Source organism: Rhopalosiphum padi, chromosome 2 (genome assembly GCF_020882245.1).
Source record: "Rhopalosiphum padi isolate XX-2018 chromosome 2, ASM2088224v1, whole genome shotgun sequence".
In the NCBI taxonomy this organism is placed as follows: Eukaryota; Metazoa; Arthropoda; class Insecta; order Hemiptera; family Aphididae; genus Rhopalosiphum; species Rhopalosiphum padi.
In genome coordinates this window covers 50836100-50854584 of record NC_083598.1, presented here as the reverse complement: position 1 = coordinate 50854584, position 18485 = coordinate 50836100, and the positions used below count along the sequence as shown (strand labels likewise).

Sequence of the window (18485 nt, the reverse complement as noted above, 5' to 3'; positions counted from 1 at the left end):
AGTTTTAAAAATAATAAAATTATGAATTTCGAACTATAAAAATATAGTTTCTATTTTTTTTATAATTTTGACGAACTTCGTGTCAAAATTCTAACTTCAAACATATATATAAAAAATATGAACATAAAAGACAGACAGAAAAAAAATACACATCGTCGTAAAATCAATATATTCATAGATTTACTCTGCTCAGAATTTAAAACTCCGAAGGTGGATTCCAAAGGTCTACCTGAGTAGTTAGTGGATGTTCTTCATATATTTGTTCCATTAAATCCGCTACTGACAATTAGTCCTTTTTGAATGTGGTAGTATTAAACAATTAATCATGTCGGGGAATGTTTTCTATGTGAGTATGTATTACTCAGTTATCGATTTATTATCATTCATCATTATAGCATAATGAACTAACATATAGCACTCATAATTCGGTCATTTTAAATAATTGATCGCTAATGAATAGAAAAATACATCGACCGAAAATAAGCCGATAGCATATGTGTTATATTATATTTATTCTAAACAGGTCATATTTGGCGATAACATTTGATAATAATGTCTGGTTTAATTTATTAAATATTTTATACATGGTAATACAATGTTTTTTATATTATAATATGTATATGATTTATTATACATCACATGTTAATACATTTTTCCTACAGTTACATATTTTATTTAAATTTTTATTTATTTATCTATAAGTACACTAAAAATTAATATTTATATTTCTCAGGGATCTCTATATACAATTACCCTCAACCAGAAAAATGTTTCATAACTTTAAAACTTGTTGGCATTTTTTGTATTAAATTTTTTTTCGTGAAATAGAAATCGTTTTAAGGATATAATATATATTTATGATTAAACTAAAATTGTGTTCAAATCATTAAAAATATCACTCATTATTATCAAAATACCAAAATGTTTCGATTCATTATTATTACGCATATCATATTCAAGTAATAGAACGACTTAATATTTATTTACAACAGATAATTTTAAGGATTTTTAATCCTTGGGATGAAAATATATCCCTTGTAGCGTAGTATAATAATTTTACTTTGGTTTCAAACATATTATATACAAAAGACATGGTAAAACAAATTTAATTTAAAGTGTTAGTATTTAATACAATATAATATAGTTTGATCTATTTAAAAATCGGTTACGATGATCAATTATAAAAAATAATTATAATATTATCTGTGATTGTACTTCGATGACATGTTTTTTTACACAGCAGCAGCATACCATCCATGTAAACATTTAGGAACTGGTGACTGAGTAATAAAAGTAGCTCGCCCTATCTCTGTCCAACTCTTTGCATCCAAAACTATTACTCCGGCTTGGTGTGTACACTCTGATCCACCCCAAATAATTGATGACAAAATTACACCATCGTCTTCGTCCTGTATAAATAGATTCGTTAAATACAGTTAATGATTTTTACTTATCAATATATTGCATTATGCATATTTATTTTTGCATAGTGTCATTATCGGTCTGCAGATTTTATTCACATGATAACATTGATAACTATTATTATACAATTTAAGACTTTGTTTGTGCACTATTACTTATTAGTTTTCTCTCTCTGTGTAACACTGAAAATTTACGTTTAGTATAACGACCTTGCATTGTTAGCTTTAGTATTAGACTGAATTGGCCTATTATAAAACTTAAAGTTAGGAACATTAAATGCGTTTTTATGTTAGCTTTCTTACGGTATTTCAATTTTTATGTAACAATTTAAAAATGCTTATTTAGTTTTAAAATTGAAATATTCTAAATAAACCAATAGTAAGAATCCATATAATATTCTAGACTCTATATTCTGTTCACTGTGAGAATAGTACTGCGCGATGGATGAAAATGCATCGTTTCTCCCCATTATAGCACGAAACAACTAGGCTCTCCGACAGTTGCTCTCGAGCGAGGACAAGGTTGACGCCCGTAATTTCTGTCAATCATGTGCGCGAAGCGGTACTATGCTTTTGGTGAAAAGAGTATAATAGTTTCATAATAGGTTAATTCACATTATTACTAAAGCTAACTAAAAAAGATCGGTTCTATTTAACACAAATTTACTTTATAACGCGTAGACCAGTTATTCAAAGAGATAAAACAAATAGTGCGCTTGCATCTTCTTAATGCAATATTTTAATTATTGGAGATTATAATATATATGCAGATTAATTTTGGTCACGTAGCATTTAAGGAATCTGCAAAAATGATAGCAAACCGCCATTTAAACATGATTTAGTGGTCCACCATTAGCCCATTAAATTTTAGCGAATTATTTAATCAATACAGTTTTTATGCCATTTGTCATACTTAATATATTTTTAAATCACAATTACAAAAAAAAAAAATTCAATTTATTATTGTATATTGGCTATTTAAACTAATAATTCGATATTTTTTTTTAGAGTAATTTATTTAGGTACATACTTCAGCGTCCGGCGAAGAAACAAAAATTGGTTCACTGGGGTATACGTTCTTTTCGCACCATGTCTTGCAAGTTTTATTGTATGTATCCACTTTTATGAGCTAATTAAAAAAAAAGACCATAAAAATATTACGTAAGAACTATGTCTAATGTTTATATATTATTAATTTTGATCATCTTTAGGAAAATTTTCAAGTTGCATATAATAATTAAACATTATTATACATCATTTTTTATTATTTCGCAGTACATGAACGAAAATCATTAATTTATAAATAAAAATGTATAAAACAGTAAAGCTGTAAATTTGAGATATTACTCTAGGTGCTGAGTTTACTGTTATTCAAATTTAAATAATCCAGTATACTATGTAATATACTAATATCTAATATATTTATAATTTTTTTTTGTTCCTTATAAATACTAATATTAATATATAATATAAATACTATAATCGTTTTATAAATTATAATCGATTCAACTACGGAACAACAATAATTACCGTCCCAGGGTTTTCAGAATCAACGTCGGATGATATTGCATAAAAAAATCTGTATTTTTTGCCAATTTTTAAGTCATTAATCCTGGGTGTTTCACAACCTAAATCACATAGCTTTTCGGGACAGACATACAGGTGTTCGTTCACATCATCGCCATCTCTAGGATTACGGTTAACTGGCAACACGAATCTCAAAGGCCTGCTGCGAAACATTGCTGCATAATCTGGGTTTTTATTGAGATTCTGAAATAACAGTCTATTATGCTGGTTTAATAATATATCGATTGTATGTGTACAATTTAACATATGTAATAAGAATACACGAATAAAGAAAAATTGTCCACTACCTATTTAAGAAGTATAGGTTAAGTACTTAAGTAAATTAAATTATTTTTTACTATGCAAGTAGTAGTATATATGATACAATTATATAATGAACGATTATTGCAGATGATGATTATTGATATATATACTGTATATATAATATATATAGTATTATATAGTATATAATATACATATCAATAATCAATATTTTTCGCTTGTGCGTTCGCGCTTAAATTAAATTATTAATTTTAACACATTTTGCATTTATTAAAAATTTACTTGTAATGCTTCGACGAACATGCAGTCGATCATGGAAGGATCTCGGTAACAACAAATATCGATCACCACGTTATCGTCTTCTTCGTACTGATTTATTATATGCAGATAAAAGAATGCATCCGATTTAAATGTCTTCACCGTTTTGCCGTCAGATCGTGAAATCAAGTAAATTAGAGTCTATACAATACGAATGAAAAGGGTTTAGACAGAGTTACATATAGTTTGGATTCATTATATAACATCAATCTATCATAAAAATATAATTTATAATATTTTTGCTTATATTTATAATTTATACAAATCATTATACATAATACATAGAACAAATGTAACAATTTCAGGGGGTTTTAAAATCCTATGATATGAAGAAAAATTGCTATAAACACCAAAAAATACTTACGGGGCAGTCTTGAAACCATTTTAGTGCACTAGATATTGGATTTCCTTTGAATCTGTTAACCATGACGGTGGACAACGAAATACTCAGAGGCTGTTCGACTACGACGAAATAATGTTCCGTTATGCCGAAAGAATGCATGTACCCAGGATGAAGAGGCCACCGACATTTAATGGTAGCCACGATGCACATTCGCCCAAACATTTCATCCGCCGAATACTGGTATCCACCTTCTTGGCAAACACAAAAATAATATATCCAATAAAACTTATGTATATAGATATCTACCAAAAATTGTGTATACAAGTGGCATGTTAAATAATAATAATAATATTAATTTATATGCCGTATATGGAAATCTTTAAGTCTTTAATACGTTTATACTTTATTCGATAAGTTCACACTAATTTTAAGATAAATTAGACAAATATGTACAATATATGTTTATTTAGTTATAGTTTGGCTCAGATCATAAATCTTCATTGATTCGCATTATAACATGAGCATAAACAAGAAAATAATAATATATACGAGTATAGATGAAGTATTGACTGATTCCACTTCTGCATCAAAACAATATCTATCCTTTTAAGGTGCCACTACACTAACATTTGTTTTCTCTGTCTATCTCCCACATACTATAGGGACAAAGATATTCCGTATTTCCACGATTACAACTCTGGTTCAAACGTTCAGTTTAGGACAAAGGGACCTATTATATATATTTTATAAAGAAGAATATTTTCTGTGTATTGGCTGGATAGATTTTTAATATTAATATTTTTTTATAAAAATAAGCATGTAAATTAATTTAAAATAATTTTGATTAGATATAAAATATAATATAATAATAATATAGTATAATATAATAATAATAATATATATTATATATCTTATTCAAAAATGTAAATAATAAACATTTATCCGGTCAATGCAAAGGAACTATTTTTCTTTATAAAATATATAATAGGTATCAGGTGCCTTTGCCCTAAACTTAATCAGAGAGTCGTAATCGTGGAGACACAGAATATCTTTGTTCCTATATTATGTGGAAGATAGACAAAGAAAACAACTGTTGGTGTGACGATTAGGTTGGTCACTTAATGAAATATTATAATTGTTTTTTACCTTTACAATGATGTTTATATAATATCAATATATCATAGATTTAGAGAAAAATTTCCGGAAACTTTTAAAAGCTATTGTAAAGGTAAAAATTATCTAAAATATTCTGCTTTGGGATAAGAAATTAAAATTGCATCTTCTTATTAAAAATGTAAAAAAATAACAGTAAAAAATATTATTTTTTAGAAAAATGTTGTTTTTTAACGTTTTATATTAATGTAAGAACAGTATTTTTAAAAACGTTTATAGTTTTATGATATACGTATCTCACGTCCCCGTATAGTTAATAAAGTATTTAGCTAATTTAAAAACATACTATATTATAAATAATACAACTTTTTTAAGTTCATATATTTTTTTTAATTCAATTATTAAAACGTCAACATTTATTTTTATTTCATGGCATAAAAATTGTTTTGACGAGAACGTGAAATCGGTCAATATCTAATTCAATGGAAATGGGTAAGATACTCTTTTTGGTGATCAGTGATCTCCATTAGTAAAGTGCTTTGAAATATGTTGGGGCCCTACCTGAATCAACTCGAGGAAATTTAACCACGCAATAATGAGGACCATCAATTTTTGGAACAGTCGCTAAATTGAAAACGGCACCATCGGCCGCCATATGTGGGTGAGCTGTATGGTGAACAATACCAGTCATCCGAGCTATATCAATCTAATTGAAAAAATGTTAAGTCTATTATGTAAATGTCAGCACTCTATTTCTTTTATATCTAAATTGACAATCAACAGAACCAATTTCTGGCGTTGACGCGTTATTATAGTTTTAAAAGATTAAAATATTATAATGAATTGACTTATTATCAAACTTAAAGTTAAGACCATTACCTGTGTTTTTGTGTTTGATGAAATTTTTAGTTAAGATTCAAAATTTACGCAAGTTATGAATATATAAAATATTACTGTTTAAAAATGCTCATACATCGCAGAAAACTTATGATTTGTTAACAAGCCAATATATACACACGCATGTAATGTTCTTAACTTTATAATCTTTTTTTTTATGTGTTAAAAAGGCTTCAACATCTGAGGTCATTAGCCAGTAATAGTTACATATTGGTCTTAACACCAAGGGGTACATTATGTTGAACAGTTGAGGAAGTTTGTGAAATATATTATTATTATTATTATTATTATTTACAGTAATTCTGTTAATTCTATGTTAGTGAAAATATTGTAATTTATAATCTTTTGTTAAGACTTACAACACAAGGTTGGTTATTCTGCTGAATAAAAATTGTTTATGTATAGGTACTCGCGTGGGGAAAATATAGAGTATATAATGCGCTGACTTCTACTTAATATTAATTATGTAAAAATATAGGTACCTACCACTTTTACCTACTAATGTTAGCATGACAATTTTTTGTTTATAAATTTGTTCAACCACAATACGTGCTTAAATGTGAGAATGAGAAATAACAATCATATCTCTAAATATACTTTTACATTTTTATCATAATTGATAATATTATAACATTTTATTTGTTCAATAACACTATTTCACACACACATATGCATATTATATATAAGTATATAACTGATCGTTTTTTGCATGTGTATGTAAAAGATTAAATTCCAATTTAAATTAAAACAATTGTTAAGATCTTTGATAATATTATAAGATTTTCATTATTATTACAACATAGTAACATATTATGTATAAAAAAATGTACTATCATGTTCAAGTTAAGTATAATAGTTCAATATTTAATTTATAATGCAATTTGCATTATGCATAATCGTACTTACCAATCGTGTTTAATCTTAAACTTATACAAGAAAAACAATTTAAAATAATTATTATATAGTAAGTAAGTAATATGATTCTATTTTAAATAAAAACAATTTGAACATATTTTTGTTATTTCAATAATGTATACACTTATTAGGTTATAGTTTAATATTATTATAATATGTGATATTTACTGTATTAAGTGTTTCGAGAGTTGTAGGATCAATTTTAACCATTATTGGATACTCGGTAAATGCATAATATTCATCGCCAATTGGGTAAATAGATATCATCGCATTGTCTGATTGATCGTCTCCCCATTTAAATACATTAGAAAACCTAAAATAAAAGTATTTTTTTATTCAGTTGAGTGTAGGTATTTCTATTGAAAAATGTAACTTAATTTAAACTTAAATTTTAAATGTTCACTTCTATTTTTCATTTTTATACCCTGGTATACATCAAACGACACACTCCACTATGGTTTAAAAATATATACAGTAAGACAAAATTAGCTACAAAACTTTATTCAAGATTTATCTCAAACCCTTAATTTTCCATATTATAATTTCTTAAAATTCACTTCCTGGGAATTCATAGCGCTGCTTGAAACGACAATGATGCAGAGTTACTAAATACTAGATAAAATAAAAATATAAAGGTATACAAAAAAAGTAAATAACAATAATGATAATTTAAAATTAATATATTTATATGTATCAATATGCAATATATCCGGTGCGGTGTTCAGTTCAGAATTCGAAATCAGTGTAATTATAAGGTTCACAAACTTTTATTCGTAAAGATTGCTTCTATATGCAATTACTATTACAGCGTATTATGATAAATGTTAGTAAGACAAAGACCTAAAATGCGTTCATTAGAGAGAAAAAATAGACTCATATTGGGTCTGAGTCCGGTTTTAATTTTTGAAAATTCAAATGTTTGGTTGGTTATAGTCATAAAACTGTTAAATAATAAGCATTGACCGTGACGTACTCAGAACTTCAGGAGTGCCTGAGAGATGATTATTGCCGTAAGTGAAACTTTTTTAATTGTAGACGTATAATAAATAATAATTATCCATATTAATGTTTTATGAGTATAATATATGACATAATTATTAATAATACATTATTATTATTTACATTATTATTATTATGTATTATTTATTATTCAACTATTTAACCTTCATTATTATCTAAAATAATTTTCTAATAGTTGGCAATTAAATTGTGTTACATTGAACATTGATTTCTTTTTCGATTTCTTTATTTTTTAATGATACGTAATTTTATATCTGCTTCCGGAATTGTGTATTTCTATTCATTTTTATTGCACTTGTTGACGTTTAAATAATAAAATTATTTATTTTTTCTTGTTGAATTTGATTTTCCTACCTACTTAATTATATACAGGTATTTTTTTTTTACCCGATAGCCAACATTTGTTTAGTAAATAAATGTAATAAGTATATCAGTTACAAAATCTGTGCAAGATTATTTGTGACGTTCACTAACTTCACTATAGATATTAATGTAGATTAATACATAATACATAATAACATGAAACAATTGTTAAAATTTAGAACAAATTTTATTTAACATAGGGACTATCTATTAAATTTGGCAACTGACATTTAAAGATTTATCAGGACTGAGTAAAATATTATAGAAGGTTTATTTAAAAAAAAAATGCGTTTACTATTGACTATAATAAACATTTTAATATCAAATTTTATAAATAAATTATAATTGACTTTAAAACATATTGAATCAGTTTATTTTAGATTTAATTATTTTATTTTAAAGTGAAATTTATAAACTAAGTAAATAAACATACTATTATAACCTTCATATTTGCGATAAATTACTATAAGGCTCTAATATGGGTAATTATTATGTATACATACATCATTTAACTAGGATTGCCAAATGGTTATTGAAAATGGTTAGATTATTTAATAGTTATTTAAAAATCAATAAATCTACAATAATATCAAATGTCTTGAAATAAAAATGAAATATTTATATTAATGAAAATATTTTTTTCATTTTTTTCACATATTTACACCAATTTTTTACCAAACATAACTCAAACTAAATGTTCATAATTAATACAATACCTGTTTAAAGTTGACAACCATATTAATATTAGGTTATAATTATATTTAATAATTGGTTATAACTTATAATTAATTATTATCTATTATTGTGTACACGTGCACGTTTAGAACTCAACAAATCTAAATGCACTTTTGCCCTTACTAGCTGTACTTACTTATCTTATATTCGAATCAAATAATATTACAAATTATTATTTAAACAACAATGAAACATCAGAATAATAAGAAGTTAAAATGCCTATATTGCTTTTTTTTATCCATCTCATTTCATTATGACTTATGTTTTAGAATTTTGTTAATTCATAACAATTTAAAATAATTTTATTTTTTAATATAAAACCAGTTTGAAATTTTTATTTTTAATATTAACTTTATATTTAACAATATTTCAATTTATTCTAACAAAAAAAACTTTAATTTTTTCAAAATATTTATATGAAATGATTAGGAACATGTAGTAAAAGTAGTTAATAATTTATGTATTTACTATATTTGATAATAATTCATCAGAATTATAGCAACAGCGCCACAGCGGAATATACAATGTTATTAGTAAATGTGTATTAATCTAATTTTTCTATTTTAATATACTAAAAAATAAAAGTATAATTTAAGTATTGATATATAAGTTTGGTATACCTAAGTTTCATAGCACGTACCTGTGAAAAATTGTTTTACAGGGATCAGGACACGCTTTGGTTCCAAATTCGGTAATGACAATTCTTTGGGCTGCTTTATTTTGTTTATATGTGTTTGATTCCAAAAACCTACACTGATATGACACTAGTCCATTTTTAAAAGCAAACCTGTTATAACATACAATAGTGTTTGCATTATAGACATACAAATATATAGTTTACAAATAAATCATATAATATTATGTATTATATACATTTTGAGAATTGATCATTATTGTTTTTACCTGTGTAGTAAAGCAGAGCTGTCAAATATATGTTTAAATTCGTAATTTCCCACTTGTGTACTCCCAGGACCGTTTCGCAGTAGCGACCCTGATAACCATTCCGGTATCTTACCTAGGTTTAATAATTGTGTCATTGTAAAATGATATTTAAAATTTTTGAAAATCAAGACTGGTGCATTATAGTAATTGTATAATAACAAATAGGCACGCAGTTGAATCGCATATTTGCTGTTGTTTGATGCAACAATGCAGCAATGTATCAATTTAATATTTAAACACAATTTACCTCTGATTTTCCCTTGGACGGGAGTCGGAATGTCACGCGTACAGTTTCTTAGCCAAATCGATGTATCACAGTTCGGGTATAAATCCTGGCCGGCATTCAGCTTTTTCACTAACAAGTCTCTGTTTTCGTCCAATCCGCGAAACATACTGTCGATTCCAGCAGTTTGCCCGCTCACCACCGGTGCAGTCTCCTTCCAATTGTTCGCGACGCGCCACAAACCCTTAGTCAACCAAAATCGACATTTTTTATACCGGTCAATAGTCGACTTGACTTTCGAGGTTAATATTGTTTTTAATAAGTATTTCTTCTTCGAAAAATACCGAGCTGTTTTTTTCATCTTTAAATGTACGCGTTGTACTAAATGCGAACCTATAGGTACTATATATTATTATTATTTCGACATAATTATATATATCACCGCCGCATATTACAGAAAACAGGTGTAATTGGATACAAATATACGATTTTATGGCTTCCTGAATGCATATAATATGTACTATATAACCGATTTAATGTTAACTAAACACATTTAATGTACTTACTATATTAGCCTTTATTTACTGTATATAGGTATACTTACTTTCATGTATTTAATAAGATATTATATTATGATAAAACGATTACACCAGTCCAATATAATATTTTCCATGCTGTTATTCACCGTTGTACGTTTGACTAAAAAAAAATGGTATAGAAGTTGTTAAAAATATGATATCTATATTTTATAATGCTTAAAAATCTATACTTACATCTTAACCATATATAGTGACTTCGGTGAATAATGCGCCGTTCCGTCTAAATGGGTGGTCGCCGGTCGGTAAAGTATAGAACCTATTACGCGTATAATATACAAATCGATTGCCTATATAGTTTATTACGTAACTTACAAAAAGCTAAAGCAACACTGTACAAAATAGGGTATTTTTATAGGAATAATGAATTATAATGAAATATACTATACTTATACGTATATAAATGGGTTTCCACCCAGGATGCTCACTTATTTTATTTTTAAAAATTTAAAAATGTTTAAGTACGCTTAAAGACCGTACTTACAGATACATAAAATATTGTTTATATTATTTAAGGAGAGCCGTCTGGCAATACAAACTACTCTTTATTCAAATAAGAACTACATCTACTTTATTTTTGTATATTTTTAAATATATGATTTTTTTTAAATGTTGAAACAGAAAACAAAATTTAAAAGAGTATTTATTGAATTATTAAATTGTATGCTTTAATTTTAAGGATAATCCATAATTTTAGTTGTATTTCATGTAGGTATCATAAGTACATTTTATACTCAGATTTAGACGACTAATAACATGTTATACTTTAACAATTTTTATAATTTATAAATATAAAATACTAATGTGTAAATATTAAAATTATTTTAATTTTTAAATCATAGCTCCATATTATCAAAACCTATATTACTATTTATTTTATATTTTTAAGAGTAATATGTATAATTTAGTAACTAAGAAACTACTCGACCGATTTTTGTTTTAAATAAATCAAAATGTTTAACAATATTCAATTGCTTAACGATTTATATTAAAAAGGTTATGTTTTGTTTGTTAAAAATAAGTTATTATCGTCACAGGACACTCCTTAAAAAAATATACAAATCTAAATAAATAAAAATTTGATTCTAAATATACCTACTTTTTTTTAAATTTTGTGTAGAAAACTTATAAGAAATCTTGTTTTATATTGTCAAACCTTATAAGTTATAAGTATTAAAATTAAATAATTTTTAGAATATTCGTTATATGTTGACGAATTTTGTCAAAATTTAAGATTCAAACGTTTATAAAAAAAATAATTAATATAATGTTTTGCTATATGTTTTATTGATATAATAAAAACAACACTTAAAAGAAACTTTGCATTACCTAGTATTATATTTAAAATTTTACTTTCAAACGAAAATCGCATTATACATAATTTAAAAAAAAATTTAAATGCCCATGAATGGAAAATAAGTAAAAGATATACTTAATATTTTAAAAATTATAATGTTTAAAAACTGCTAATATAAATATTTTATGAAAATGTCAAGTTTAATTTTCGCCCAAAAATCTCCTTCAAAGTTTTAATGTTTAATACAATTTAAATTTTAATAATTTATTAATACACATAATTTTATATTTACGAAATCGTGTAAAATGTAATTCTTAATAATGCTATTGTGTATAATTGTATAAAAGGTACGTAGAAATATGATAGTTAACAAATAATAATATAATAATATGAGATTATAAAAACATAAATTATAGTGAGTTATAAACAATCTCAATAAATATGGAGGTGGAACAGTTTCAAGAAAACAACACTTTATTGTAGATAATTTTTTTTATCGCTTCAAACACTGTGTATTTAAACAGAGATATACGTACATTTTGCTCACAGTTTTCACAAAGAATTATAACAGTATTGTTTCTAAAAATTTTGTTTTATAAAGTTATTAATTTACATTCGACATCATGAAATATTCGGTAAGTAATTTATTATATCACAGTGACTATAATAATGGTTACAAGTTGTTATAGTTCTAAAAATTAATAATATTCAATAATTTCTTTTTATATATTTTATCTGTCTATTAAAATATGTAGTTGAATTTAATAATTTAAGAATATAATATTCTTTATTTATTTATTAACTTCATCTGGTAAAAAATAGAAACTTAGATATTAAATTAAATAATATAATAAAACTCTTCCTCGACTTACTATATACAGCCTTGAAGATTAATATTAAATATTAATGCCTTAAGTTAAATATTTATTTTTTTAATTTATAATAAATATTGCATTTCACTTGTGATTAATAATATTTGTAAATCAATTAAAAATACGATGTATGTAGAATTGACAATTGTTTGAGCTGCACAAAAACATTTGATATAGTGATCTTATAAAAATTAGTTCGTTTTATAGGTAATAATATTCAAATCTACTGATTAGTCTGATTAATAATTACATTGTTTTTAAACTATACAAAATTAATTTGAAAGTTTTAACTATAATTTATTTATCAAATCAAATAAAAAAGATTAAAACATATTTACCATCGGTAGGAACTGAATACAATATATTAGGTACCTATATATTATTTGATAATCGAATGATTATTAACAAAACAAATATTTTTATTATTAATATTTACGTAACATTTAGAGGTTAGACGTTGAGATCAATTTGAAACTTATATATACTTTGTTTAGTTTGTAATACTTTTGGTGGCTGTTGCTATGATACAACACTGTTTGAGCGCTCACTGTCATCACGAAGGTGAACAAAATCATCAAGAAAGCGTTGGTGATCACACTGGCCATAACCACGAAGCTCACACAAGTCACGAAGGAGGTGACCATACTGGCCATAACCACGGATCTCACACAAGTCACGAAGGAGGTGACCATACAGGCCATAACCACGAAGAAACTGATCACTCAGGACATGACCACACAACAGGTGATCACACTGGCCATAACCACCAAAATCATCAACACCGTAAATAATAATTATTAAGCTAAGAACACTCAAATGTATAATGATATGACAATCAAATACTAAATAAATGTCATTTTTCGAAATGCATTTTTATTATGATATAATATTCTCATATAATAACTACAATATTGTACAACATTATGAAATAAATTAAGATTACTCAATTTTGTATTTATTTGATTCATCGTGTAATACAAAATGTCTAATTTCAACTAATAATAATATTAGTTAATTACGTATTAGATTACAGGATACAATATGAAATGTCAATTAAAATGACTGTCATTAGATTTCGAATCAATATAAATTGTATGTTCGTTAAAAAATTTCGTCTGAAATAAATATATTATATATACTATATATATATAGCAGGGTGGCCACTGATCTTAATTTTGGGAGCCGCAAATTTATGAAAGTAATTCTAATCAAGCCACATTCCAAGAGATGTTTATAAAATAATTAAAATAGTTAATAATATTGTACTATAAGCTTGATGCGAAGAGCCGCGTGAGACTGACTCGCGAGCCACTTGCGGCTCTCGACCTCGTGGTGGCCATCCCTGCTATATATAGAGTGAGTACCTTAATACCTATATAATTAGACTATATCTGACTATTAAGGCGTACAAATGTTGTAATAATTATATCGTCTGATCACAATATAATGATAGTAAAATAATAATAAATTATGTGCCTACTGCTAACAGTTGGAAATTCAGGTACTTACATATTTGAGATGAAAATATTGATTTTAATTGTGCGTGTATCGCGTTAAATATTGTTTCGTTTATTATAAAAAGTGTTTATCACGTAATGTGGCAAGAAATTTAACCTTATAACGATTACTAGGTCAGTCGTTACTCGTTATATAGACGAAAATAGCTAATACACCCTGTATACAAGTGGCCTATAGTAGATAATATATAATCACAATATTTCATGTCTGACCTTACGATTTTAGGTTGAAAACGAAGTAAAATGTTTTTAACGTCTAATATCATACTATTATATTCTAAGAATCATGAAAGTTGATAATCATAGAATAATTTCTAAAAATTTTATTTTTACACAAAAACATAAAATTAAAATATGTATTATTTTAAATTAAATATATTCATTGTTTCTCATCTTAAAATCTAAAATACAAACATTTGTCAAAGTTTTAGTTTTATTATTAAAATAATAATTGATCAGGAACCTTGTTTACCTATCAAAAATCTAGATCTTCTTCGCTCAGAATCGTTTTTAATCGTATTCAATAATTTATCATCGAATTTTTAAATTCCAAATAATTTAATATATCGATTACAGTTATTTACTGAATGCAAGATACATTAAATACCTACTGTACAGTTGAGCAGTTAAGTTTTAAAGTCCTCAAAGTTGAATATTGACGTATTTTTAATACTCCCTAAAGTAATGACGGACTCAAGTACAAAAAAACACAGTGGTATCATTGTAATACCAATACATAAATTCATTTATTGCTCCACTCAGGTGATATTTTAATATAGATCATTAAAACGATAAAAGATTAGGTATACATCTACACGACAGGTACGTACATGCAGCACATGCGGTGCCGGGATAAAAAAAAACATTGCCTTAATAAATTACTTTTTCACATTTTATTATTTAATTGTTTACTCATACTGCCTAGGTATAAATAAATAGTTTGAATTATACGGTCACGAGATCCATAAAAAAAATTGCCAGTTCGTATTTGCCATTTGGTGACATCTGCAACCTGCAGCTAATGTACGATGGTTTTACAATACGTGTATGTAATATATATATATATATATATATATATATATATATATATATATACAATAATATGTGATTTCGCAATAAACTATTAATTATAGAGTACTATAGAGGAAAAAAAACATTTTTAAATAATTGTAATTTGTACTACTCTGCCATTGTGTTTATAGTGGCTTATAGTTATAAATATTATAATCAAGAAGTTTAACTATAAAGAAATGTTTTTGGTTTAAATACAATTTATATTTGTTACTTACTACATATTATTATTTAATATGCTATATTATGTATATAATTTTAAATTTATTTTATTATAATTATATTTATTGATTTTATTAATTTCTTAATAAATACAAGTTTTTATTGTATTATATACAAAATAAAAAGAAGTTAATATTATGTATGTTCTATTATATATTTAATGAAAATATAAAATATTTATATTAACTATTTTATTATCGAGTGAAGCAAGAAAACATTTTCAATAATATAGGTAGGTATTGTTATATTAATTGATTATATTATATAGTTATTACAATATTATATTTAGTAGTTGACAGTTGTACATATAAATGGCCCCCATTTAAAACTTTCAATTTTTTTTTCAATTTTTTCAATTCAATTTTTTAAATATTGTTTTTTTACATAATTTAAATTATATTTTTTTATAATTTTTTATTTTTTTTTTAATAATATAATACAGTTTTTAATTTCATATACGGAAGCAGAATATTTCAAATATTTCAATATAATATACTTAGTATATAAGTTATAACTTATAAAGTTATAAGTATTTATAAAGTTTAAACGAGGAGTGTAGTGACACAAAGATAGTACACCTCAAAATGTTCGTCTACTACTCTGCTGAATGTTTAATACTTCAGCTATAAACTTGTAAAATTGTAACGAATGGACTACTCATTTGAAACTTGGTTTTTATATATTAAAATAGGTACTCAGAAAATAAGTTTGCTTAGGAATATTAATAGAAAAATATATGTCGTCATTCAAACCTAGTAAAAAATACATTTAAAAAAATGAAAATAAAAATTGTAAAAAATATTTTTTTAAATTATATAAAATTGTGTGAAAATAATATTTCCGAAACAGTAAAAACTATTCAATATTAACCTATATACTGAATTTATAATATAATGCCTAAAATATTTGAATATTACAAAATCAATAATAATATTTGTAATATAATACCAGAAGAGCGATAACCTCATATTTCATTTACAATAGAAAATAAGAATTCTAGTACTTAATTATTATACAAAATAGAGTCTTATAATATTACTTATTAGTTATTAGTATATTAGTGACGTAATTTTAAAAAGCCGGTTACATATAAAGATGATTAGTTATCAGTTATCGCTTATCGGATGGTTAATAAATACAAAAATGTGAATTCACATTTATCTTGAAAACATACATATTATAAATAAAAATGATTTTTTTTTTTATGAAACAATAATTATTGTAATACATATAAATAAAAATTACTGAAACTCTTAGTTAACTTTACGTTTGAAACTAAATAAAACAAATTGATATGAAGAAAAAATTATCTAGACAAAATATAATAATCAGATGACAGCATTCAACTTGTTTGTTTTGATACAGAATAATTGTGTATTAATAAATACATTTGAAATCAATGATAATTGATAAATCATCACAATCAAGAAACTAAAAAAATCTATAACAATGTTGAGGTTTCTTTAAAATGTTTATTATGTCTATTGTATATTAACTATTTGTATTCTCTCTCACACCCACATACAACATATGAAGATAGAACGCACCTCCGTGAAATTGTTGTTTTACGATTTTCGAGTTATCTTAAAGCAAAATATAATGTATTTGTCAAATAAACATAAATTAAATCTTTTCACTAATCAATCGTTATCTTCTTTTAAGTTATTTTTATATTATATTTTACTTATTAAGTTAGTTAACAATGACCATTAGAATATTAACAATATTACTTATTAGATATTACTATTTTGTACTAGCTCAATACCAATTTAATGTGATATTATTAATAATCATCATTTTTTAAATTGCAATTTTTAAGTTAGTTGTTAATTTTTATTTTCTATAGTATTCTCTATACAATTTACATATAATTTAACATTACTTGAAACACTTTAAACTTATTATTTTTTTTGTATATTAGGTCCTTAAACCCATTAAATTTAAATAAATAAAAACCGTACCTATTACAAAATTATCTTTTTGATAGTTTGACATCGATATCGGTTTTTTTATTTTATTATTATTTTATTTTATATTCTTAATAAATAATAATAAGAAAATTAATTTAAATAATTATTAAATTGTTTTGAGTCATTATTTAGAAAAATGAATAAGTAAAACGTACAAAAATATTATCTTCTATAATTTTTGTAATGGGTGATTTTTACTCAATGATTTCTCAAAACCATAAAAAAAAATGATTTTGTACAAATGCGTTTCGTTTATGTTGCGCATGATCCAAAGAGAGAAATCAAATAATGCGCTGATATATCCTCTTTATAGGTTTATTAATTATTTTAATAAATAAAAAAGAAAGTTTTCACAATGTTTGATAACCTTTCATGTCATTAGACATTTATCTTATTCGTATACTTTTTGATTGGCTTTTAAATATATAAATAATAAATTAATAGTAATAATATAAATGATAATATACATTTTAAATTATATAATAATATTTTAAATCTAGGTACTTCCAATATCTAATTTAAATTATAAAAAATATTGATCATTAACGATTATTATTGATTTATCAATCGGCGTCATTCGGCGATAAAAATTAGCTTGATTGCTAATACATTTAAATTAATAATTACTTATAATTATATTAAGGATAATTATACTACTTATTATTTTCATGATAACAACTAAATATTATGAAGAAGCTAATAAATAAATATTTTTAATTTTAAATACCTACCGCTATACTGAACACATTCCGGATATGACATCAGACTAATATATTTATATATATATATATATAGTATATCA

The 18485-nt window shown here is 24.8% G+C and overlaps 2 protein-coding genes across 4 annotated transcripts; one reads left to right on the top strand and one right to left on the bottom strand.

The window, feature by feature from the left end:
• Positions 1–1088: 1088 nt before the first annotated feature.
• Positions 1089–10837, bottom strand: LOC132922234 (carotenoid isomerooxygenase). 3 transcript variants are annotated; one of them, XM_060985643.1, is made up of 11 exons: positions 10743–10837; positions 10163–10382; positions 9877–9988; positions 9614–9760; positions 7024–7168; positions 5605–5749; positions 3952–4181; positions 3552–3728; positions 2952–3191; positions 2452–2550; positions 1089–1409 (listed from the first exon to the last, which is right to left on the bottom strand). In XM_060985643.1, the coding sequence occupies exons 1-11, from the start codon at positions 10746–10748 to the stop codon at positions 1233–1235; spliced, it is 1698 nt and encodes a 565-aa protein (XP_060841626.1). In that variant the 5' UTR covers positions 10749–10837; the 3' UTR covers positions 1089–1232. The 3 variants fall into 3 exon arrangements, with proteins under 3 accessions (XP_060841626.1, XP_060841625.1, XP_060841624.1); XM_060985642.1 differs by lacking the exon at positions 10743–10837 and having other exon boundaries at positions 3952–4178; positions 10163–10701; XM_060985641.1 differs by lacking the exon at positions 10743–10837 and having other exon boundaries at positions 10163–10699.
• A 1674-nt stretch (positions 10838–12511) lies between these two features.
• Positions 12512–13850, top strand: LOC132922470 (urease accessory protein UreE-like). Its single transcript, XM_060986013.1, has 2 exons — positions 12512–12666; positions 13398–13850. Exons 1-2 carry the CDS (start codon positions 12655–12657, stop codon positions 13692–13694), a joined length of 309 nt encoding a protein of 102 aa, XP_060841996.1. The 5' UTR covers positions 12512–12654; the 3' UTR covers positions 13695–13850.
• The last annotated feature ends 4635 nt before the right edge of the window (positions 13851–18485 follow it).